The 24,008-nt window shown below is 58.8% G+C and overlaps 1 protein-coding gene across 2 annotated transcripts; it reads left to right on the top strand.

Moving 5' to 3' along the window:
- The first annotated feature begins 956 nt into the window (after nucleotides 1-956).
- CLCN7 (chloride voltage-gated channel 7) lies at nucleotides 957-23,683 on the top strand. 2 transcript variants are annotated; one of them, XM_021698133.2, is made up of 25 exons: nucleotides 957-1,165; nucleotides 8,032-8,103; nucleotides 11,620-11,691; nucleotides 11,818-11,883; nucleotides 12,339-12,471; nucleotides 12,717-12,826; nucleotides 13,382-13,462; nucleotides 14,299-14,361; nucleotides 14,453-14,536; nucleotides 15,120-15,213; nucleotides 15,448-15,512; nucleotides 16,040-16,156; nucleotides 16,815-16,869; nucleotides 17,341-17,401; nucleotides 17,903-18,041; nucleotides 18,883-18,976; nucleotides 20,034-20,203; nucleotides 21,249-21,300; nucleotides 21,540-21,667; nucleotides 21,833-21,918; nucleotides 22,139-22,268; nucleotides 22,796-22,855; nucleotides 22,922-23,098; nucleotides 23,249-23,329; nucleotides 23,519-23,683. In XM_021698133.2, exons 1-25 carry the CDS (start codon nucleotides 1,013-1,015, stop codon nucleotides 23,603-23,605), a joined length of 2,430 nt encoding a protein of 809 aa, XP_021553808.1. In that variant the 5' UTR covers nucleotides 957-1,012; the 3' UTR covers nucleotides 23,606-23,683. The 2 variants fall into 2 exon arrangements, with proteins under 2 accessions (XP_021553808.1, XP_044771505.1); XM_044915570.1 differs by lacking the exon at nucleotides 8,032-8,103.
- Nucleotides 23,684-24,008: the final 325 nt, after the last annotated feature.

Raw genomic sequence — 24,008 nt, 5'->3', positions numbered from 1 at the left:
GCTCCCCTCTGTCACTGGCTCCCTGCCCCCATGATAAGGCAAACTACACACATCACGCAGCCCATCCACCTGCATGCACCGTTTGTCTCCTGAGAACAAGGACCTTTCCTGCGGTCACCCCAGGACAATGCTCAGCCCTGGGCGGGGAACCCAGCAATCCCACCACCCAGCCCAGTGCATGCCCAAACTTTGCCAGTTGTCCCAGCGAGGCCAGAGCCGCCAGGAGCCTTCAGCTGTCCTGTCCCTTCAATCCCGTCCCAGAGGGCAGTCCCGGCCCTTCGTGGCCGAACAGAGCGCCTCGCAGTTTAGCCGATGTCCCTCAGTTTGGGTGCGTGTGTGATTCCCCCGCTGGTGAGGACACTTGGCGAAGCAGCTTCTGCAGCAATGCCCCAGGAGCCTCGTGTGTCCTCCTCGGCATGTCCTCCTCAGCACAAGCCCCGGGGAGGCCCGGGCGGTACTCAGCCTGTCCTGGGCTCCGGGGGCTTCCACCTGACTTCCAAGATTCCTTCCCTTTCCCCGTTATCGTTAACCCTCGGAGATACCGAGACCGCGCACGGCCCCGCGCGCAGCAGACCTGTCCAGACGGCGGAGCACGCGCCTGCGACCAATCATTCCTCCCGCGGCGGCCAGGCGGCCAGGTGTCCACCCGCCCTTCCTCCCGCGCCGACTGGTCGGTCTCCACCTGCTCCAGGAGGGGCTGCCTGCCCGCCCTCCTCCCCCTTTCTCCTGTTCCGTCCGCGCGGAACCCGGCTCCCTTCTCCGTTCCTGCCTCGATCCGTTCTCGGGGACCGGGTCCCCGCTGGTCACCCGAGTGGCCGCGGAGACCCCTCCGCCCAGAGGGCGCCGGGCGCGGGACTACAACTCCCAGAAGGGCCCCCCGCGCGCACGACTCTGCGCGGCCGCCGCCGTGCATCACGTGGCCCGTCCTCGTGGGTCACGTGGCCGCGGCGCGGGTCACGAGAACAAACACCGGGCCGCCGCGCTTCTCGGGCCGGTCCGTCCGCAGCGGGCCATGGCCAACGTGTCTAAGAAGGTGTCGTGGTCCGGCCGCGACCTGGACGACGACGAGGCGGCGCCTCTGCTGCGGAGGACGGCGCGGCCCGGGGCGCCGGCCGGCGAGAGCACGCCGCTGTTGAACGGGGCCGGGCCGGCGGCCGCCCGTCAGGTGAGGCCCGTCCGCCGGGAGAGCCCCGGCCCGCGCCTCAGTCTCCCCGCCGCCGGGAGCCGGCGTCGACGTGGCGGGCGTGGGTCGGGACTTCCCCGCCGCTCCGACTCGGGAGTCAGTGGCTCTGGCAGGCGGAGGGTCGCTCACTCGCCGGTGGCTGGCCCTGTGCCTGGCGGGTGCTGACCGGCTCATTGGTGCTTCCATCGCTCCCCCCGCCCCCCGGTGAAGAGGAGGGAATTGAGCCGCGGACGGGTGCGGGAACGTGCCGCGGGTCTTCCTTGGCAGATGGCATTTGCTGGCATCGGAACCTAGGCCCTGGGGTTCTGGAGTCTTGGGAGGAAGCTCTGGGCCGGGTGACTGGTGGGGTTCGAGGAGCAGGCCGAGCTCACCATGACAGTGTTTTCTGAGCGCGCACGAGCTTCCGCCTGCCGAGTTTTCTCTTGCATTGTGGGGCTCTGTGGGCCACTCTCCTCTGCAGGGATGGGTACAGGGCGATCTTAGAAATGACAGGTATTTGCACCCAGTTTTCCTTACCAACTAAATGAAATGAGAGCGTGCAGACAGACGCTGTAAGCAACAAGTCAGAGTGGTTGCCGTGTGTTCGCATTAGCGATGCGGTTTGCGTCTTTGCATGCACGTATGTGTGTTGTGTTCATTTTGATTTAATGAGCTCTTTTTATGCGTTGTTTGGTCTTATTCTATTTTTGGTATTTGTTCTTCTGTTGTTCAGTATCTGTCCTTTAAACGTTAGAACGGTCCTTAAAAATTAGGAAGGACACAAACGTCAGGCTGTTTCTGTAGGGCTTATCTTCAGGTTCCCCCAGTCCCTTGGAAACGCATCAGAGTGAAAGTGCAAGTCTGCTTTTTGAGTGAAATTTTGTCCCGAAATGCTCTCTGTGTCTACGTGAGATGTGATCTGAAATGGCTAATTTAGAGGGGAGCCTTAAGGGTGCTTTGTTATTTTCTTCTTGGAACATTATTTTTTCCCTTTAAAAGAAAGTAACCTGGGGTCTACCAAATGGAATTGTAAAACTGGCTTTAAGGGTCGTCAGGTAAAGAGACTGGAAACGGTAAGGTGGAATTTGGGTTTATCTCAGGACTGAATGTGCGTTTCCCACTTCTCTTGCAAGTAGACACGGGTGTTGGGTTTTTTTAAGAAGAGCCTTTTGAACTCTTAAAAAAAATCAGTCCTAAAAAATGTTTGCAACTTTATTGTTTATTTGTGTTTAGCAACACCTGACTAGTTTCTCTTAAGTAATTAAAAAAGAATTATTATGCACCTACTGTGTGCCCAGCTGCATGCAATTTGCCTGGAACACGGGAGCAGAAGCAGCTTCCTTCCTACTGGATGTAGGCTCGTGGAGAAACACGCCTCGTGCTCTGTGAAGACTGTGTGAGGGGCCCCAAGGGCAGGAGAGGTCCCATTTGGGTCCAGTCTTGAGTGCAGGACCCTCAGGGGGGCAATAGGTGGGAAAGGATGGAGAGTGTGTTTGAGATCCTCTGTGAGTTTGGAAAGTAGATCGGAGTGGGGAGAGAGGCGGGTCAGACCTGTAAGGGACAGCTGCTGCCTTTGAATTTGGCTTTACTTCAGGGAGAGTTCTGCAGGAAGCTGGAGATTTCAGTCTTCAAAGATCGTAGCCCGCCTTGTGCGGACCGGTGGCAAGGGGGAGACCGCTCCGCACCCCAGGAGGCAAGCCCCATGGCCTCTTCTGCTTCAGGGTCCTCCCTGCAGAAAGGTGAATGTGTGTGCTGTGCTGAGCAGTGCCTGTCCCAGCTGGTGGACAGTAGGCACTCTCAGTGGATTAGTGTTGGAAAGAGCAGCACGAAAGCAACTGTCATTGGGTTATCATTCATGGGGTGACTCCGCTGGCCGCTGATGGGATTCCTTGATGCTGGCTTTCTTGTGGGGAAGGTCTGCTTTGGGCCCGCAGGCTGAGTTCAGCGCTAGGCTCTGCAGCAGATGGTGGCCTGTAAGCTGCTGTCAGTCCGGGGCTATTTGAACTAAAATGACAGCCTGGACCAACAACCACCCTACAGGAACGTTCTAGTGAATCAGACGTGGGAGCTCATGGCCACCTCCTGGCCCTTTGGGGTTTGTTGCATCGTGTCCAGAGTTGGATGGTGGTGGTGTTGGTGCGAGCAGAGCCTGCCGAGCTCCTGAAGTAGCTGCTCTGGGCAGCGTGTGCCACGTGGCTACCCTGCCAGGCTGCTAAGTGCCAGGGGGGAGTAGGCACAGCCCCAGGCAGGATACACTGATGACTGGCCTGAGCTCAGCCTCCATCTTCCCGGGAGCAGGCTGTTGAGAGCCACCTGTTGGTCGCTGTTCCCTTTGTCAGGCCCCTGGGCCGGTCGTGCTGGAGTGTGAGGTGATGGTGAGTTACCAGCGAGTCACTGCCATTCTCCCGCTGGGACAAGGAGGGGGTGAGGTCAGCCAGCAAGTCATGGTCATGTGTGTGGGCAGTGGGAAGCGGAGCATTTTGAGAACTTATACAGGGAACTTTGAGGCAGAAACAGATGCTCCAGAGGTGGAGGAGTGGGGTATTTGCAGTGTTTGTAAATGCAGGACATTTCCAGGGACCTCGGCTTTAGGAAGCTCCACCTGAGACACCTTGGGGCCGGGGGAGGGTGGGGGAGGCAGGCGGGTGTAGGACTCTCAGGTTAGTGTTTAGAGTCAGTTCTACAGATCTTGTTTCTCTGGGAACTGGGTTACCTCTGTGTCCTGCCTTGACGGCTGGAGCCACAGACCACAGCCTGAGAGTGTCAGGGGCACGGAAGGGGTGCTCAGGGGTGGGTCATCTGTTGTCCTCACTGGCCCCTTGAGTTCTCTACAATAAGTGAGCACCCCGTCTTTCTCCTAGGTGGCTCTTAGCACCGGGCTCAGCTCTTCCTGGAAGTTCCTCTGCCTTAGTATCCTTGACCTGCTCTCCTCCCTCTCTGTCTGCCTACCCACAGCCTCACTTTGTAGGGTTCAGGCTGGCTGCTGCAGTGCCCTCCCTGAGGGTTCCCCAGATCTGTGTCCCTCCTGCCTTCAGTACCACCTGTGCAGGGTCAGTGGGGGTGGGACAGACCACCGCCTGCAGTAGGGGCATAGACTTGAGAGCTGAGGGACAAGGCTGGGCCCAGGCCTAGACAGAGGGTCCCGAGAGCCCCCCGCTGTACAGCTTAGTCCTTCTCCTCATTGGGGTTCAGCCTGCAGGCCTCCTTGTCCACCTGACCTCACAGGCTTCCTCACACTTGCACTTACTTTGTTTATGGGCATCTGCGTGCTTGGCCTGGAAGCCTCTGGCTGCTGGAGCCCTCTGTCCTCCGTGCTGAGCGTGGAGCCTGGTGGCCGCTAGAACACACAACAGCCCAGCGGGACAGCAAATGGCCTTTAGATTGTTTTTAAAGTTGGTTCTACTTTGAGTGAAAACACATAACAAAACTTACCACCTTGACCAGTTTGAAGCGTACAGCTCAGTGGGGTTAGAAGCATTCACGTGTTGTGTAACCGGCCCCGCCACCTACCCAGGGAACTGGTCTGTCTTGCACAACTGAAACTGTCCCCATGAAACACTCAGCCCAGCCCCTCCTGCCCACCCTTCTACTCTCTGTCTCCATAAACCTGACTGTTCTAGAAATCTGTGCTGTGAGTGGAATCATACGGTGTTGGTTTTTTTGTGACGGGCTGCTTTCTCTTAGCATAACGTCCCTGAGGCTCGTCCGTGTTGTAGCGGATTGCAGAATTTCCTTCCTTTTTAAGGCCAGGAGACTTTTTGTTGCCCGTATGGGCCATGGTAGGTTTATCCATTCATCTGTCAGGGGACACCAGGGCTGCTTCCACCCCTTGGCTGATGTGAATCTTGCTGCCATGGGCATGGTGTGCAAGGGTCTCTGGGTTCCCATTTCCAGCTCTTTTCAGGACACACCAGGGGTCAGATTGCTGGGTCACATGGTCATCCTGTGTTTCATTTTCCAAGGAAGCGCCACCCTGCTTTCCACAGCCGCTGCACCGTCATGCTCCCCCACCCCAGTGTGCAGGGCACCAGCTTCCCACATCCTCCCCGCACGCGCTGCTCTGTGGTTTGGCTGGTGGTGTTGAGCGTGTTTTCGTGTGCTTATTGGCCGTGCGTGTGTCACCGTTGGAGACGTGTCTTCGGTCCTTTGCCCACTTTTTTTAACCGGGTTGTTTTTGTTGTTGACTTGTAGGAGTTCTTGACATGTTGTGGATGTAAACTCCTTTCGGGTATGCGATGTGTAATATGTTCTCCCATAGTGTAGGCTGCCTTCTCGCTCTCTTGTCTCCTGTGATGCACAGAAGTTTCTTAGTGTGATGTGGCCGTCCCATTTGCATGTACATTTTTTAAATGTTTACAGATAAGTATGGATTTACAGGAAGTTGACAAGACCGTACAGAGAGGGCCCGTGCGCCTTGCCCCAGGTTCCTCCATGGCCTCCGGCCCACAGAATGACAGCACCGAGGTGACACCAGGACGTCGACGTGGGCACGTGGGCGCTTCTCCGCCCTTAAGTCCCGCGTCTGCACCACCGCAGTCAGCATGCAGAGTGCGAGCCTCAGCACGGAGCTCTCTCATCCTGCCTCTGTGGTCACCCCTCCCGCGCCCCGATCTGTTCTCATTGCCCTGGCCCAACGTTTTGAGTGTCAGGTCCGTGCGGCTGCTCAGTGTGTAATCTTTTACACACTTTTGGGATTGTCTGCTTTCACTCAGCATCACACCCCAGAGATTACGTCCAGGCTCTTGTGCGTGTCAGCAGTTTGAGGACCCGGTATGTAATCTAACCTGTGTTCAAGAGAAAGAGACAGACACAGCAGCAAGTAAATCACTGAGCTCCAAGTAAATGGCTTGTTTCATCACGAAAGATATTTCTTGGAAGATGCACTTAAAGCCCAGAAAAGAGAAGTGGGGGAAGGGAGGGGCCTCCACCTCCCGGTCCAGGCGTGCTCTCTTGGGGTGCAGGCTGCCCCGCCTCGCTCGCATCCTCTGGTCGGGCGCTGAGGACCTGTGTCACCTGAGCGAGTGCGTCTGTGCCGACTAGACCGTTCTTTTTTTTTTTTTTTTTTCCAAAAAAAAAAAGAGCAGGTCAGAGGAGGGTCAGAGGGAGAAGCAGGCTCCCCACTGAGCAGGGAGCCCGACATGAGGCTTGATCCCAGGTCCCAGGGATCATGACCTGAGCCAAAGGCAGACCCTTCACCGACAGAGCCACCCAGGCGCCCCTGACCAGACCCATTCTTGTCACACCTCTCCTGAGGCTGCAGCCTGGCTCTTGGAAACTGCAGATGTGAGAGATGTGTGATGGGCCCCGACTGTGGGCCCACTTGTTGTGGAGGGATGACTGCCCGGTGTAACCGAGCTTCTTCTCTGATCAGTGGTGGGTGAGATGAAAGTGGCCAGGCTGCCTTTCTCTGTGGCTCCACCTGCCGGGTCGGAGGGAGGGTTACGTTCTCCTGTGCCTCTCACGCTTGGACTTTGAGCACTGCCTGGCCTTGCTCCGCTGGGTTTGTCCATCTCTGCATGGACATGCAAACCTGTCTGGCTGGTCTGCGTGTACAGACACGTCCCCAAGGACATGCATTTGGTGTTGCTGTGGCCAGGCTGGTGGCCCAGAACCCCCCCTGCTTACACGTGTCCTGTGTGAGCAGAGGCTACAGCCAGGTCCGGGCCCCTCCTGGCTACCGTTGGCTTGAGAACTGGGATCCCTTGCTGGGCTGGCACAGTGGCCAGCAGGGCCAGCCTTCCTGCCGGAGGCTTGGAACTCGGGAGCCCCACCCTGCCTTTCTCATTGGATTCAGCAGTTTGGGGGCATTGTCAGTGTTTTTAAAGAGGAATCCGTATTTCTCTCCGCACCCGCCGTGTTACTGGCGCTGAGTGCACGCACATGGAGTAGAGTGCCCAGCTGTGCACAGGGAGCACACTGATCCTCACGTGAGCATGCTGCTCGGAAGCTCCCCCTGTTGTGGGGCGAGCATGTGCCGCGGTAGCCGGGGTAACGGGCGTTGCGGGGACTGTGTTCACTGTAGGCACCTGGCTCTGGCAGTGTTAGTAAGTTAAGCACAGTGAGAGGTTAGGGCAATAGCTGGTAACAAAGTAGAACAATTGTAGCAATATACCCTCACCCGTGCTCCTGTGGGGGTGTGAGGTGGCAAATGCCCATGTGATGGTTTCAAGTGAGGAGAGCGGCCCCTTGTGATGCAGCACGAGGTGACTGCTGACCTTCTGACCACACGGCAGGAGGACGGTCATCTGCTTCCTGCTGACCACACGCGCCCGAAGCCGTGGATCAGGGGGACGATTATAGGATTTGTTCTCATTGCTGCGGCAGGTTTTCCATCGAGTGCAGGGCCACTGGATAAACGGCAGGGCGCCCAGCCCCATCTGCACTTAAGAGAAACCAGGGGTCATGTTTCCACGCGGCATCTGGCACCTACTGACCCTGAAACGTGTTTCTCTGAAATGCAAACGTGGCAGGTGCCTGCGTTCTGCCTCCTAGGCCTCTGCCATGGCCGTGCGGTGTCTGCTTGTCTGTCCCCGGTGGCTGGCGGCAGTGTGGCCACGTATCTGGAGGGCCTGCCTGGAGGCCGGGCACAGCTACCTGCCTGTCGGAGCCCCTCAGTCTCATGATGAGGGGACCCGGGAAGTGGGTGGGGTGGGGGAGCCTGAAGGATGCTGGCATGGGCGCCCTGCAGCCCTTGGTCCCCAGGGCTGGCGGATGTCTGTAGTCTCAGCCGTGCCTTAGGCCAAGGGTGGGGAGCGGGGCCTATGGGGTAAAGAAGGCCTGGACTCATGCAGAGTCTGGACTTCTCTGGGGTCCAGCACTGACCGCACGACCTATGACCGAGCACCCCACGATTTCTCTTATGCTTCTAGTCGCCACGTTCAGCATTTTTCCGGATCGGACAGATGAGCAACGTGGAGCTGGACGATGAGCTGCTCGACCCGGTGAGTAGTAGACTCATTCCCCAACCTTTCAGTTCTCAGCGCCTACCCGCCCCCAGGAAGGACGAAGCCTGCTCTTGTGGAGGTGCCAAGCAGAGTGCAGGCGGTAAATGCCCAAAAAGAAGGTGGTGGACGGACAGCAAGCAGGGCCGTGCAGAGCAGGAGGGCAGGTGTGGGCGGTTGGCGGGAGGGCAGGTGTGGGCCAGTCCATGTGGGGGGGCAGGTGAGGTGTGGGCAGTCTGTACAGAGCTGGGGGACAGATGTGAGCAATTCCGTGCAGAGCGGGGCGGTGGGGGTTACAAAATGAGGAGTAGACCGTGGGGCCGCCAGAGCCTGGGCGACCAGAGAAGTTGGTTCTGAGGGTCCATGTCTCCTGAGGCTGAGCCAGGTGAGCAGAGATGGGACGAGTGCATCCCAGCAGGGAGCACAGAGCCTGTCCTGTGGAAATGCAGGAAGCAAGGCCAGGGCAGCAGGCACCATGTGTGGGAGAGGGGCACTGAGTGGGCTGGAGGTGAGCTCTGGGGACAGGGATCTCTGGGGTCAGGGACCTTTGGACAGTGTGATATCCTCTTCTCCCGCCCCCGTGCCAGGCTGTCTGGCAGCTACTGGGGAATGTTTCCTGAGCCTGCCCTACTCCCCAGCCTTGCATGTGATTTCCTCCTCAGGGTTTTGTGGTTTTGACCTGTGTCCCTCTCACGCCTGGTGATGGCCAGTTGATCTTTCCTGTGCTGGTGGCCATGCGTATGTCTTCTTTGCAGAAATGTCAGTTCCTGTGCCACTTTAATTGGGTTGTTTGTGTTTTTATCATCAGGTTATAAGAGTTCTTAGTACATTAGATGTACATTGTTCATCAGGTACGAAATCTGCAAAAAGTTTCTTCCATTCTTTGGGTGGTCTCACTTTCTCACAGTTTCCTTGGAAGCACAAAACTTTTTATTTATTTTTTTTAGAGAGTGGGTAGGTGGGGTACGGGCAGAGGGAGAGGGAGAGAGGGAATCTTAAGCAGGTTCCACGCCCAGCACAGAGCCTGACTTGGGGCTCAGTCCCATGACCCTGAGATCACAACCTGAACCGAAGTCAAGAGTTAAGACGCTCGACCAAGGGAGCCACCCAGGTGCCCCACAAAAACTTTTCATTTTGATGAAGTCCTGTTGACTGTTCTTTGTGTTGTTGCTGTGCTTTTGGTGTCGTATCTAAGAAGCCACTGCCTAGTCCAAGGTCATAAAGATTTTCTCTTGTATTTTTTCTGAGAATTCTGTGATTTTAGACCTTCCATACATTTTTCACTAATTTTGTGTTTGGTGGAAGACAAGGGTACAGCTTCATTTGTGTATGGGTGTCCAGTTTCCCAGGACCATTTCTCAGAAAAAAACGCTCTTTACCTAATGAGTCGTCTTGGCACCATGTCAGAGAATCAGTTGGCCGTAAACGTGGGGGTTTCTTCCAGGGCTCTGCTTGTCTTCCACTGATCCCCATGTCTGTGCTTGTGCCGGGGCCACGCCGTCTGGAGGACTAGAGCTTCTGTGGTGAATTTTGAAACCAGGAAGTGAGAGTCCTCCGGCTTTGTTCTCCTTTTTCCTTTTTTTTTTTTTTTTTTGAAGATTTTATTCATTTATTTTGAGAGAGTGCATGAGCACGAGCAGGGGGAGCAGCAGAGGGGGAGAAGCAGACTCCCGGCCAAGCAGGGAGCCCAACGCAGGACTTGATCCCAGGACCCTGGGATCATGACCTAAGCCGAAAGCAGACGCTTAACGACTGAGCCACCCAGGCACCCCTGTTCTCCTTTTTCAAGGTCATTTTGACTGCTCAAGACCCCTTGCATTTCCGTGTGGTTTTAGGACCAGCGTGTCCATTTCTTCAAGGACGCCAGCTGGGGCTTCATGCTTCGTCTTCTGACCCGTGAACACAGTGTTTTTCCATTTATTCACATCTCCTGTTCCTCTCAACAGTGTTTTGTGGTTTTCAGCGCACACGTCTTACATTTTTTCTGTTGAATATGTATGAGGAATAAATTTTATTTTATTCTTGATGCTGTTGTGCGTACAGTTTTCTTAATTTCATTTCTGGCTGTTCCTTGCAGGTGTGTAGGGAAGCCTTTGATTTTTGCATACCAATCTCATATCCTTCAATCTTATTGAATGCGTTATTCTAATAATTTTTTAGTGTATTTTTGGGGATTTTGTGTATATGAGGTCATGTTATTTGCAAATAGTGAGTTTCATTTTTTCGTTTTCGTTGTGGATGCCTTTTATATCTTCTTGCCCACCTGCCTTGGTAGGACCTCCAGGACCGTGTGGAGTGGGCGGGGCCAGAGCAGGTGCCCCTTGTCGTGTTCCTGATCTTAGGGGAGAAGCTTCAGTCTCTCACCATCGAGTGGGATGCTCGCTGTGGGGTTTTCCTAGACGCCCTGATCAGGTTGAGGAGGTTCCTTTCTGTTCTTTGTGACATATTTTTGTCATGAAGGAGTGTTGAATTTTTATTAGATCCTTTTTCTGAATCTGTTGAGGTGATCATGAGGATTTTGTCCTTTATTCTGTTGAAATGGTATTGAGCTGTTTTTACTCACAACACTGGAGACGCCAAATGTGTGGGTTTTCCTCAGCAAGCAATTTTCCAGTTCTGTGCAGACACCAACTGAGTGTCCTACAATTTAACTCAATTCTGACACTATCTGCCCGGCATGAATGCAGACCTGCCCCCCGCAGGCTGAAGGCCCCATTCCATGAATTCGCCACCACATCCAGGGTGTCATCAGCTGTAAGTCAGGGTTCTCACGACCCCCTTCTTGAGTGCCATAATTTGCTAGATCGGCTCACAGAACTCAGAGAAACACCTTACTTCAGTTACTGGTTCATCATCAAGGCTATGACTCGGGAACAGCAGATGGAAGAGACCCACGGGGCGGGTGGGGGGGTGTGAGGGTGGGGAAGGAGCTCGGAGCTTCCAGGCCCTGCCTCCTGCCCGGGAGCGCCACCCTCCCCCTCCTGGCACCTCCATGTGCCCAGAGGCTCCAGAACCCCTTCATTTTGGGTTATACAGGCGTGGTTGATGAGATCATTGGTCAAGGGTGTTGGGCTCAGTCTCCAGCCCCGACCCCTCTGCAGAGGTCACAGGTCAGGGTGTGGAGCTGAGAGTTCTACCCTCTAGTCAGCCTTGATCTCTCTGGCTAGTAGCCCCCACCTGTGTCCGAGCACACAGAAAACACCCTCCAGAGAGGCTGCAGGATTTCAGAGTCGGGTGCCAGCACCTGGGATGTGCATTAGTAACATATTTCTCACGGTTCCACAAACATGATGTCCCTCGATTTTTGGATGTGTCGCTGGGACAAACCGAGGGACCCAATCTGCTGGCACCTAGTCTGGAATGTGTGTCTGCGTTCTTGAAGGGCATGGGCCTGCACTTCCAGACTCCTGGAAGGTTTCGTGGGCCAGACGGACATCTGCCCCCTTCCCTTCTCATTCGTGCTTTGTTCCCACATGTGCGGGTTGTCAAGTGTGGCTCTGCCTCTTCCTTCTGCAGGAGATGGACCCCCCTCACCCTTTCCCCAAGGAGATCCCGCACAATGAGAAGCTCTTGTCCCTCAAGTACGAGGTGGGCCTTCTCCCTCTGCGCCCCCATCCCACGCAGCCCCTGGGCCCCTTGTCCCCCTGCCCACCTCCACCTGCTGTGAACCCGGAGCATCAGGGTCAGCCCTGCGTTGTGTGTGCCGTCTTGCAGAGCTTGGACTACGACAACAGTGAGAACCAGCTGTTCCTGGAGGAGGAGAGGCGCATCAACCACACGGTGAGTCTGGGCTGCAGTGTTCTCGCAACACGCCCTGCTCTCAGCCGCCTGGTGCTGCTCCCCGGGCTGGGCACAGCCATCTCCCACTCCCTCCGTGGTCCTCAAGCCTCTGATTCTGGAGCCACCATTCATTCTACTGGTTTGTGTCCTGGAGCCAGAGACACCAATATAGGACACGGGGTGGGAGTGGGTGTGTCAGGTGCGTGTGATGGAGAAGGACATGCAGAGTCGGGTGCCTGGGCTGTCAGTTACCAATTGTGAGCTGGTTGGGAAGGCCCACCACCTCTGAGATTTGACCAGAGGCTGCCTCCCCAGGATGCGGGGTCCCACATGCGGCATGCCGTTGCTGGTGGTGACCTGCAGAACCCCAGGGGCTGGTCGCACCGTCTCCAGAGTGGCCTGTGAGCGGAGACCACCCCCACTGCACCTGCTTCTGATGGTTGCCCTCCCCATAGGCCTTCCGGACGGTGGAGATGAAGCGCTGGATCATCTGTGCCATGATTGGGATCCTCACGGGCCTTGTGGCCTGCTTCATTGACATCGTGGTGGAGAACGTGGCTGGCCTGAAGTACAAGGTCGTCAAGGACAGTATCCTTTGTCCGTAGTCCCCAGCACAGACGGGGGCACGGGCTCCGCCGCAGAACACCCCGGTCCCAGGAGGGGCCAGCGGTGAGGCCTCCGAGCCGGGCGTGTTTGCCAACCACATGGGGGAGGCGTGGCTGCGTGGTGGCATCTCGTGCCCGGGATGGCGCTCTGGGCTCAGGAGGCCGGGCTGCAGGAGTGCGGCAGGCAGGCCAGGGGTGAAGCTGCCACTCGTCCTTGATGAGTGCCAGATATCGACAAGTTCACGGAGAGAGGCGGGCTCTCCTTCTCCCTCTTGCTGTGGGCCACACTGAACTCTGCGTTCGTGCTCGTGGGCTCTGCGATCGTCGCCTTTGTGGAGGTACGGCCACCAGGAGGTCACAGCAGGGGTTCCTGTGGGTGGGAACCCTGGCTCCTGCTGGCGAGGTTTGCATGGCTACACCGGCGGGGCCTCTGGTGCAGGTGTTAGATATGCAAAGCAGAAGGCGCCTGGGTCCCGCGGTGCTCCTCCTGCCCTGCGCAGCGAGGACTGGGGGGTGTGCCCAGGCCGTGCGGGGCCTCAGCAGCAGGGCTGGTCCAGGTGGAAGGGAGCACCCCTTCTTTCCGGGACTTCTCCCAGAAGCCTCCCTTCCTGTGGCCTGCCTCTTGGCTTCTCCCTTGTCCTGGCTGTAGCATCTGGAAGCTTCTATCTGCAGGGCAGTGTGGTGCCCCCCACTCCCCCTTGGGGACACTGGGCCTCCTCTGCCCCATTCCTGACCCCTCCCATGGCCTGTTCCCCACTACCCCCCATCATCACTGCCTCTGGAATGGGGAGAAGCGGGAACCCCTCCATGGGCAGCTGTCCCCTGCTCGGACACTGTGTGGCCGTGTCCGCCTGGGCCAGTGCGGCCGTAGAACGGCCTCTCTCTCCTTCCAGCCGGTCGCCGCTGGCAGCGGGATTCCCCAGATCAAGTGCTTCCTCAACGGGGTGAAGATCCCCCATGTGGTCCGGCTTAAGGTGAGGCCCGGAGTGGGCGCTGGGCTGGGCACTACCGGTTTGCCTCCCAGCACCTCTGGGACTTGGACTCACTCACTCACTGTGCTGCCCATGAGCGTGCGTGTGCATTTCACGTAAACTTTGTTTGCAAGGGGGTACGTGTTTTAAATTATGCACACGTGCTTTAATGGGGCATCTGCTGTGTGGAACGCATTAAGTTCTGCACGGTGGTTACTATCTCAGGAGGAGAAAGGCTCTGTTAGAGTGGTAGGTACACTTACCGTGAGGTTTTTCCTGTTTTTATAGTTTTCCTTGATATTCATTACATTTAACGTTTTCGGTAATGCCCCCTTTCTGAGGAGATTGGGGTGTCGGGAGCGTGGTTCCTCGGGGGTCATTTCCAGGTGTCGGGTTGGCCCGTCTGGGGCGGGATGCTCCTGGGGTCTGCAGCTGTGCACTGGGGATGCAGGACTGGTGGTGGCAGCCTGAGGGAGCAGGGCGGCCTCGGGGAGGGCCAGTGCCTGCTGCACACAGCAGGGTCCACCCTGATGGGCGCAGGGTTAACAGATACACCTGGTATGTGTCCAGAGGAGCAGAACTTGCTGCTTTCGGCTCTCTGGGACACACAACTTCTCGGGATAGAAAATTGGAAGGTTTGCAAAGGCAGGAAAGAATTGGCCTGAAGCCCGGCACCGAGGATGCCCACGGTGTGCTGGCCCTCCTGCGCGCCTTCCTTGTCTCATGGGTTTGGAGCTGGGAGCATAGTCTGGATCACTTCACAGACAGTTTTGCTACACGTTCTCGGACTGTGTGTGGCCTTTAATCAGAGAGTCGACGTACCTTCCTTTGTGTTCTAGACCCTCGTGATCAAAGTGTCTGGTGTGATCCTGTCCGTGGTGGGCGGACTGGCGGTGGGAAAGGTAATGGAGCCCTGCTCACTGCCTGTGACCCAAGGCCAGTTTGTTCTCTCAGAGCCATGCTTATCTGAGAGCGGCTGTCCTGTGCTTCTAGGAGGGGCCGATGATTCACTCGGGCTCTGTGATCGCCGCTGGGATTTCCCAGGGGAGGTCAACGTCGCTGAAGCGCGATTTCAAGGTGAGTGCTCTTCTCCTGACGTGGACAACCCCAGCATCCCTGGGAGGCTCTGCTGGGACCACGGCCTCGCCCAAAGGCGCGTAGAGCCTCGGAGGAGGTCAGGAGTGGCTCACATGCAGATTGAAGCTGCTTTGTTTTCAGTTTGTCACGTTTCCCTCAAAAGCCAGCATTCTGATGGGTGTCGCACTGACTTTACGTGGGAGTTCAGAGACATTTGCGGTTTTTACAGGACAGTCTTGTGTTTTTACATCAAGGTCATGTTTTCAGTGGCTTGTTTATTTGGCCTTCTTCCCATCTCCCGCGGGGTTTTGAGGCGTGTGATGGGTCTCTGGCGCGGTCTGAAGGTTCATCATCGTCTCGAGCCTCCTTTCTTGGCTCTTGGTCTGTGGGGGCGCTGTGTGCTGCTGTGTCTGTTCTGTAGTCTTCGTGAATCCACATCAGTGGACCGTCCAGAGACCCATCCTGTCCCCTGTCCCTCTCCCTCGGGCCCTGTCTCCCTGGCGCTCACCAGCCTTGCCACCCTCTGAAGGGAGCGCCCTTGGGGAAGCTGGCTGAAGCATCTTCCCACGTGTCCCCATTGCAGATCTTTGAGTACTTCCGCAGGGACACGGAGAAGCGGGACTTTGTGTCGGCGGGAGCTGCGGCCGGCGTGTCTGCCGCATTCGGAGCCCCCGTGGGTGAGGAGGACGGCTGCATGGGGGAGGCCTCGGTCCCTCCTGTGTGGAGGAGTGGTCTTGGTGTTTGCTGACTCTGAGTACGGGGTGAGGGTGCAGGCGCGTGCCCCTGACAGGCCCGGGGTCTGCCTCTGCCAGTCTTGGTGCCCCAGGGTCGTGGGGTGTGAGGCTGCATGGGGCGCAGGCTCCCCTGTGTGTCCTGGGGAGCACATCCGGGCGGGGCTGCTTCCATTCCAGGTGGGGTCCTGTTCAGCTTGGAGGAGGGTGCCTCCTTCTGGAACCAGTTCCTGACATGGAGAATAGTAAGTGCCTGCAGAGGGCCGCTTCCTTGTGGAGGTCAGGCCATGCCGTCCTTTGGCCTCCATTGCCCAGGCGGGAACCTGGCTCTTGGCCTGCACTGTGGTGCTTTCCCCTGGGCTCTCTGACCCGCTGTGTGGGGAGCCATGCCCCCGTGGGGCTGCTATGGCTGGCTCTGCCCGTCACTCGACCTGAGCTGCTCACTGTCCTCCCGCCACATGTGCCTCCCCCGTCGGCCATGGGCCTTGTTTGCACCCTATTGTCTTCCTCATCGGGACCCCCCAGACCACGCCGCTCACCTCGTCCCTCGGCTCCATCACTGGCTTGGCCCCGACACTTATCCAGACAAGGCTGCAAAGTGCTCACCAAGTCATGAGGGGCCAGGCACCTCCTGAGTGATGGGAGGGGAGGGTCCCCATTCAAACCCCCGCCCCCCCCACAACCCCCTCCTGGCCCCCCTGGGATCCAAGCCCCGGGGCTTCAGCTGGGCGGGCTTAGTTCTGATGGCACTTGTGTTCCTCTCTGCTCACAGTTCTTTGCTTCCATGATTTCCACTTTCACCCTGAATTTTGTCCTGAGCATTTACCATGGAAACATATGGGACCTCTCCAGCCCAGGGCTTATCAATTTTGGAAGATTTGACACAGAGGTAATATGCTGTGCTTTCTTGTTCCTTCTGCTTTTTTCTCCGGCTGGAGCCATGGCCACGTATTTAAGGTTCATCCCGAGGATGTGGACTCTTGGGAAATGGTTGCTCTTAGCTGCAGGATTGAGCTCTAGGGGCCGGGAGTTGACTTAGGGAAGCTCACAGCTGACCTACTTGTGCAGGTTAGGACATCTGACACCCTCTGGGTGCTCTCGGGGCGTCTGGGCTGGGCAGTCTGTGGACTGTCGGATGGGGTGCTAAGACCACCCGGGGCACGTGGGTGCCGTGCACTGGGACCCTGCTCCCAGGGCTGCTGCGCACATGGACACAGCAGAGCTCTTGGGTCAGGTCATGAGATGTGTTCCTGGGGCTCCTCCTCACTTGTGCCCCCCTGATTCCCATTTGGCAAAAGCTCGGGCCATCCCTCACCTTCAGGTGGACAAAGACCCGGGCCGGGAGCAGGCGAAAGCCCTAGAGGGAGTGTGGTCTGCTGTGAACACCCGTGCTTCTCCCCTCAGACGCCCATGATTGTGCATGCAAGTGCTGGAGGCCCTGTCCGTGCTCGCATCAGAGCGGAGAGGGAGGCCCTGTCCGTGCTCGCGTCAGAGCAGAGAGGGCTGGTGATGCTCTTCTCACAGGATGCTCGTTCTCTTCTCTGCAGACGATGGTGTACACGATCCACGAGATTCCTATCTTCATTGCCATGGGCGTGGTGGGTAAGGGCCATCCTGTGAAGGAACGCTTCCTGTCTCTCAACCCCCTCCCCAGGTAGCGGCAGGCGACTTCCAGTGGGGTCAGAGTGTGTGGCGGGGTCAGGGCCTGGCAGATCCCAGGCCTGGCCCAGCTTTGAAGTAGCCGGAGGGGGCTGTGGCCCCCACAGCCCATGAGCTGTCCTCCCATGCCCTGCCCCGTTCACACACCCCCGGGAGGGAGCCCACAGGTGGAAGACCGGAGCTTTACCTCTGCTGGAGAAGCCCCTCAGTGGGGCACTCCTCTAAGAAATAGAATGAGTTCTGAACAGTGCTTTCTACTTGGAGAAACCTTTTTCCTTGGAAGGAAGGCAAAGCCTTTGAGAAATCCACCTGTCCGCCTGCTAGGCTGTGCTGACGAAGAGCACACAGAGACACAGAGCCTGTTCTCCTGTCCTTTTTCTCGTGTCCCTTACATGCTGCCCCTCCTGGTCATAGGTGGTATTCTTGGGGCTGTGTTCAATGCCTTGAATTACTGGCTGACGATGTTTCGAATCAGGTGAGAAGCCTCCGTTTTGTGGACCCAGGACCTTTGAAAATGGGTGTGTTGAGGGTCTGTGCCCGTGGAGTTGCATGGAAGGCCATGTACCCACAGGCCTCCTCGGTAGTGGTTCGTATGGGGGGTGGAGACAGACCAGCACTGGCTGGGGGGCCACGTGAGGCTGGGCGTGGCTGGAGGCCTGGGAGGTCCTAAGCCAGGGGACAGTCGGGACTGCAGAGGCTCTGTTCCTGTGAGGAGAGCAGTTCTGGGAGCTTTCGGGTTTCTGAAACCTTTGGGGGGCCCTGGGCCTGAGGAAGCACTTCCTTCTTGTTCTCTTGCCCGGACTTAAAATGCCATCGGCAAGTGCCCTGGAGATGACCTGGTGATTGCGTGTGCTGTGTCACCCCCAGTCGTGAGTCGTGTCCTGCAATGAGCTCTCAGGCACGGACTCCGGTGCCATGGCAGCTGCTGGGGAGTCCAGCCGTCCTGAGGCCCGGTCCATCCTGCTGTTTGCTCTAGGTACATTCACCGGCCCTGCCTCCAGGTGATCGAGGCCATGCTGGTGGCTGCGGTCACAGCCACGGTCGCCTTCGTGCTCATTTACTCATCCCGAGATTGTCAGCCCCTGCAGGGGAGCTCCGTGTCCTACCCCCTCCAGGTAGGAGACTCAGGCCTGGTGGGCAGGTCCACCAGGCAGGATGGGGCCGGAGGGTAGCCAACAGCTGAACTCCGGGCTCAAGTGGGCTTCACGGGCCTGCCGGGCATCGGGAGAGAGGACGTTATGCTTGGGTGGGTCTCCCCAGTCCTCCTCCCAGAGCAGCACCCCGCCCGGGGCCACACGGGGACTTGAGTAGTGGGGGCTCAGGGGTGTGGACTCGAGAAGCCCTGAAACCCGCACCGACATGCTCACTGCAGCGTGGCCACGGCGCACGGGGATCAACCCAAGTGTCTGCCAGCTGGCAAACCAGTCAGCAAAATGGGGTTTGTCCATAAGTGGGTTTATTTGGCCGTGGAAATAGCTGAAACCCTGACATGCTGCCACGTGGACGAACCTCGAAAACACCGTGGACAGAAGCCAGACACACAGGCCCCTGTGTCGTGTTAACGCTGTGTATGTGAAACATCTGTCGAAGCCATGGAGGCAGAGCAGATGCCTGGTGGCTGGGGGTGGGTTGGGGGGGAAGGGGACCTAGGTGTCATGGAACCGCGCTCTGCTCAGCCTGGGAGGGCTGAGCCCGCCGGCACCAGGGCCCAGGTGCCGACTGCTGAGCCCTGGAGTCCCCGCGTGCCTCGGTGACAGACTCACCGGCCAGTGTCCTGTGGACCAGCCCCTGCATGCAGGACCTGCCTCTGAAGCCCTCGCTGTCCCCAGGCCTGGCTCTTTGCATCCTGCCTCCCCCTGAGGCCATGACCCGACCCAGCCGTTAGTGGTTGCCCCTGGCGCCGTGCAGGCCGGGACCATCTGCCCCACCGGCCCATTCTCTCTTCCAACCTTGCAGCTCTTCTGTGCAGATGGCGAGTACAACTCCATGGCCGCCGCCTTCTTCAACACCCCGGAGAAGAGCGTGGTCAGCCTCTTCCACGACCCCCCAGGTGCGTGCCTGAGCTCCGTGCCATCAGCCACACGTCCCCACGCCAGCCTTGACCCCTCCAGGCTACTCTGAGACTGACCCTGGGCCTCGGTGTCCCTTTCCGGCCAGCTGGGCCCCGAGGGTGGAGGTCACCACCCTTGCTGCGGTTGGGACCCAGGGGTGGGCCAGGCCCTTCCCCTCCTGGAGGGCGGCTGCTGGGGCTGCCTCCATCAGTGACGACATTCCTGTCCGCCCGGTGTTTTCCTCTTGGGAACTGCTTGCACGGGGCACCCTCCAGCCTCCACGTACACTGGCCACGCACGTCCACCCCCACTGTGGGGCCCAGACTCACGACCCCGAGGTCAAGAGTCACGCTTCTCCAACTGAGCCAGCCAGGTGCCCCCAGCTGTGTGCATTTCTAATTAAAAAAGAACCAGTTGTGAGTGCAGACCACTGCTTTTCAGCACACACCTTCCACGGCGCTCATCTGGGTAGCAGCCTCGCCTTCACCCACAGCACATGGGCCCCCGAGAGCGCCTGCTGTGTGCACCTGTAGACACCAGCGTGTGGTCATTTCTGTGACATCACCTTTTCCGTTTGGGGGTCCTTTAGGGCACTTCTAATTGCTCCTTGTCACGAACAAGGTCACTGAGAACTTTCTAGTCTTTATGCCTCTCTGCACGTGCGACAGTCCCCGCAATTTATCAGGAAGGCTGAGCCCTTGGGGACAAAGCACCGAGCGGGGCCCTCGGGCGGGCAGCAGCCTCCTGGACTGGTTGGTCCCAGGCTTTGATGGGTTTCTTCTGGCATCTGGAAGTGTCTCCTATAGATTGATGGCTGATGGCCTCCCTCCCCTGACGTCCAGGGGTCTGCACATCCTTCCCTTGGCCTCAGGTCAGTGTCCTGCTGGCCACACTGGGTCCCACCTGCCAGGCGGCCATCCTCCTACCTCGAGGACTAGGCCTCTGAGATCCGCACTGTGGCCACTGAGGATGGGGCTAGTTCTGGGCAGCTGGGCAGGGTGGCTGTGTTCCAGGTGAATCCACGTGGCAGGCCCTGGCCAGCCCCCTCTCCCCTAGGCTCCTACAATCCCATGACGCTCGGCCTCTTCACTCTGGTCTACTTCTTCCTGGCCTGCTGGACCTACGGGCTGACGGTGTCTGCCGGTGTCTTCATCCCGTCCCTGCTCATCGGGGCCGCCTGGGGCCGGCTCTTCGGCATTTCCCTGTCCTACCTTACAGGGGCCGCAGTGAGTGTCGGCTTCTCTGTGCACCAAGCCTGGGACCCAGGGCTCCCGGTGCAGGGGGACAGGTGCATCTGAGCCCCTGGTCGTTTACGTGGCCTCGAGTTTTCTGGCTGCTGATATTTGATGCGAGCACTCGATCAGCATGGCCGTCTGCAGACGTGACAGAGACGCACATCAGGAGAGATGCTCGGTGTTACTAGAGTGCGTGATTGAGGCATGTGTGTGCCTGGTCTCCAGGGGCTAGGCTTTCTTTTTTTGTATTTTCCTTTCTTATTTGAGTCTTTGAAATAAGATTTCTAAAACCGTGAGTGGACCAGGGAGGATCTCCCACCCCACCCCCCACCCCTGCCTGCTCCCTTTTCCAGGTTTTGGCTATGCTTGCGTCACGTTTCCTTCCAGGTGTGGTTCTGGACTTTTCTTTTTTACTTGAGAGGTGATTCACGCACTGTCAGGCATCCCACCGTGGAAGCGTGCAGCTCGGGAGTTATTCGTGTGCGATAGTCATCTGGGTCACGCGTCTAGTGTCATACATGGTGTACTCCTCTCCCCAAGAAATCTGCCCACTGCGGTCACTGCCATACCCCCAGCCCCTGCAGCCACTCGCCCGCCCTCTGTCTCTGTGGATCTGCCTGCTGCAGGCATTTCCCAGTGGAGTCGCTCAGGCGTGGCCTCTGTGTGGTCTTGCCCGTGCTTGTCTGTGATGGGCTCTCTCTGCACACATGGGGGGCGCTGCCGTCCTTCCCTGCATGCACCTGTCCCCCTTCCCTCCTCGGCACTGGGAATGCGTGCTCCTGCTGTAGCTGCCGAGTTGTCACGTGTGTGGATGGCACAGATCCTTTGGGGCCTCCCGAGCAGGGTACACCCAGGGTGTTTCCGGACTTCGTTGTTGTAGATGCTGCCGCAGACCAGGTTGCACATGTGTGTGGGGTGTAGGGCTTCTCCTAGGGCTGGCATTGCTGGGCCCGGGGGCCTCCAGGGGGTCACATATCTCGGTGGGCTTGAGTAGGGGGCTGCCTCCCCTCTGACACCGCCTCTGTCATCCCTGCAGATCTGGGCGGACCCTGGCAAATATGCCCTCATGGGAGCAGCTGCCCAGCTGGGTGAGTCCTGGCTGCCGTGTGGGTGTCCCAAGGTAATGAGGAGGTGCCTTCCCCTTGGGGAAGGGAAGGCAGCGAGTCCGTTCCATGGTGGCGTGCAGGGTCGCTGTCTCCACTCTGCAGCCTGCAGGGCTAGACCACCAGGACGAATGGGTGGGGTGCCGGCACGAACAGTGGGCGATGAGGGTGGTGGCGCGAAGTGGCCTGCAGGGGCTGGAGCCTCCCCCAACCCCCCCGGGCAGGTGGGATCGTGAGGATGACCCTCAGCCTGACAGTCATCATGATGGAGGCCACCAGCAACGTGACGTACGGCTTCCCCATCATGCTGGTCCTCATGACCGCCAAGATCGTGGGGGACATCTTCATTGAGGTGTGGCTTATGGGAAGAGGCCTGCCTGCCTTCCTTGCCCCCTGCTCTGTGTATCCCCCCACCACGCCCCCAGCCGGGAGCCTGAGACTGGGGGCTGGGAGGTCTGCAGCAGAGGCGGCGGGAGGGGCCCTCCACCTCTCAACATCCCCTGCTGCCGCTCCTCAGGGCCTGTATGACATGCACATTCAGCTGCAGAGCGTGCCCTTCCTGCACTGGGAGGCCCCCGTCACCTCTCACTCGCTCACTGCCAGGTATGGCCAGCGGGGGGCCACAGAACAGTGGACAGTCCCGGGAGGTTTGGGAGGGCGCACTGGTGTCTGGGTGTCTGGGCAGCTGGCCGCCTGGCTCCTTGTTCCTGGTTTTCCTGCATCTGGCAGCTTCCTGCCTGTTCAAGCTTCAACTTTGCTGTGAAGAGAGGGCGTCTGTCACGTGGTCGGTTATGGTGAGGCCACAGCAGATGCTCTTCCCCAGGGAGGTGATGAGCACGCCGGTCACCTGCCTACGGAGGAGGGAGAAGGTGGGCGTCATCGTAGACATACTCAGCAACACGGCATCCAATCACAACGGGTTCCCTGTAGTGGAGTTTGCTGGTGATACCCAGGTACCCAGGGCCACGGGCACAGGGGGGTGGCCGTCCCACACGTGCACGTGGCCTCGGGCGTGGTGTGTGGGGTGGACACCCTGTGCGGACACGTCGAGCTCACCTCCACCACCTGCAAAGGAAAACTGGGTCACGCGGCCGGGAGGCGGTGGCCTAGGGGGTTGCCGACCACTCAGGCTCAGCTCAGGCTCCTACCCCAGGCCGCGCCACCAGCGCGGGAGTCAGGGCCGTGACGCGTGCCGGGAGCTGTCTGGATGGATGTGGCGCGGGTGGCAGTGCGCATCTCACCACGGCCTCTTGCTGCCTCGTCCGCGCTCCGTGGTCGCATCCCGCTGCCGCTCCTGGACTCTGGGCAGTGATGAGCGCGTGGACTGCCTGCCAGTGCCCAGAGCTGGCGGCCACATGTTGAGGGGGAGCCTGGCGGGGTGTCCCCACAGCGGACGTCAGAGGTCGCGGCGGGGCGCCCCCCCCGTGGCGGGAGGGGTCTAGGTCTTGGGCTCCTCACAGACGACGGTCTCTTCCCCCAGCCGGCCCGGCTTCAGGGCTTGATCCTGCGCTCCCAGCTGATTGTCCTCCTGAAGCACAAGGTAGCGGCTGGGCGCCTGTGGGGGGTGGGAGACGCGGGCGCGGGCTCTGACGCACTCCACCCCCAGGTGTTCGTGGAGCGCTCCAGCATGGGCCTGGTGCGACGGCGGCTGAGGCTGAAGGACTTCCGGGACGCCTACCCACGCTTCCCACCCATCCAGTCCATCCACGTGTCGCAGGACGAGCGCGAGTGCACCATGGACCTGTCGGAGTTCATGAACCCCTCCCCCTACACGGTGCCCCAGGTGCCTGCCGCGGGCTGCTGCCGGGGATGGGACGGCTCAGACGCGTCGTGACGGGGGTGTGCGGTCCCGGGCTCGGTCGTCCTGCCTCTGTTCATACTTCCGCGGGTGGGCCTGGCTGGCAGCTCAGCGGAGGCCCTGTCCCCTTTGCAGGACGCGTCCCTCCCGCGGGTGTTCAAACTGTTCCGGGCCCTGGGCCTCCGGCATCTGGTGGTGGTAGACAACTGCAACCAGGTGAGTGGCCGGGGTCTCCTGCCTGCCCTGCTTACAGTGGGCACGGGGACTTGCTCTCAGCCCCTGTGGGGGGCTCAAGGTTTGGGACCAGACTGGCCAGGTGCCCAGTTCCGGGGCTCCCCCAGGGCGTGGCGCCCAGTTTCCACAGCAGCAGGAGGCTGCCCCCTTGACCCGGCTTTGCTCCCACAGGTGGTTGGACTGGTGACCAGGAAGGACCTGGCCAGGTACCGGCTCGGGAAGGGGGGCCTGGAGGAGCTCTCCCTGGCCCAGACGTGAGGTCCTGTCCCCTCCCTGGGGCCCCCACCTCGCTCCCTGGGGCAGCAGTGGATATAGCATTTCCCAGTCCTCAGGACGTGTGTGTGTCTGTGTGTTTGTGCGCGTGTGAGACAGCGAGCAAGCCGGCCCCCAGGGCGGGGCCCTTTGCTGCTTCTGTGCTGTCTGCTTTCCTGCGGGCCGGCCCAGGAGGACCACACCATCTGTGCTTCACCAGCTGGGGCCTGGGGGACATGCAGCTGCTGCAGAGGCCTATAGCCTTGTCCCTTCGACTCTGTTTGCGGCCTTGAGGTGATGGGCCTGGACCTCGAGGCAAGGGCCCTGGGGAGCAGACACGGCAGCGGGCTCTAGCGGAAAGCCAGTTGTTTTCCCAGACTTACCACGTGGCCCTCTGGGGTCTTGGCCA

Source organism: Neomonachus schauinslandi, chromosome 5 (assembly GCF_002201575.2).
Source record: "Neomonachus schauinslandi chromosome 5, ASM220157v2, whole genome shotgun sequence".
Taxonomy (NCBI): Eukaryota; Metazoa; Chordata; class Mammalia; order Carnivora; family Phocidae; genus Neomonachus; species Neomonachus schauinslandi.
Note: the sequence above shows the minus strand (reverse complement) of the source record. Positions and strands in the feature narration are given on the sequence as shown.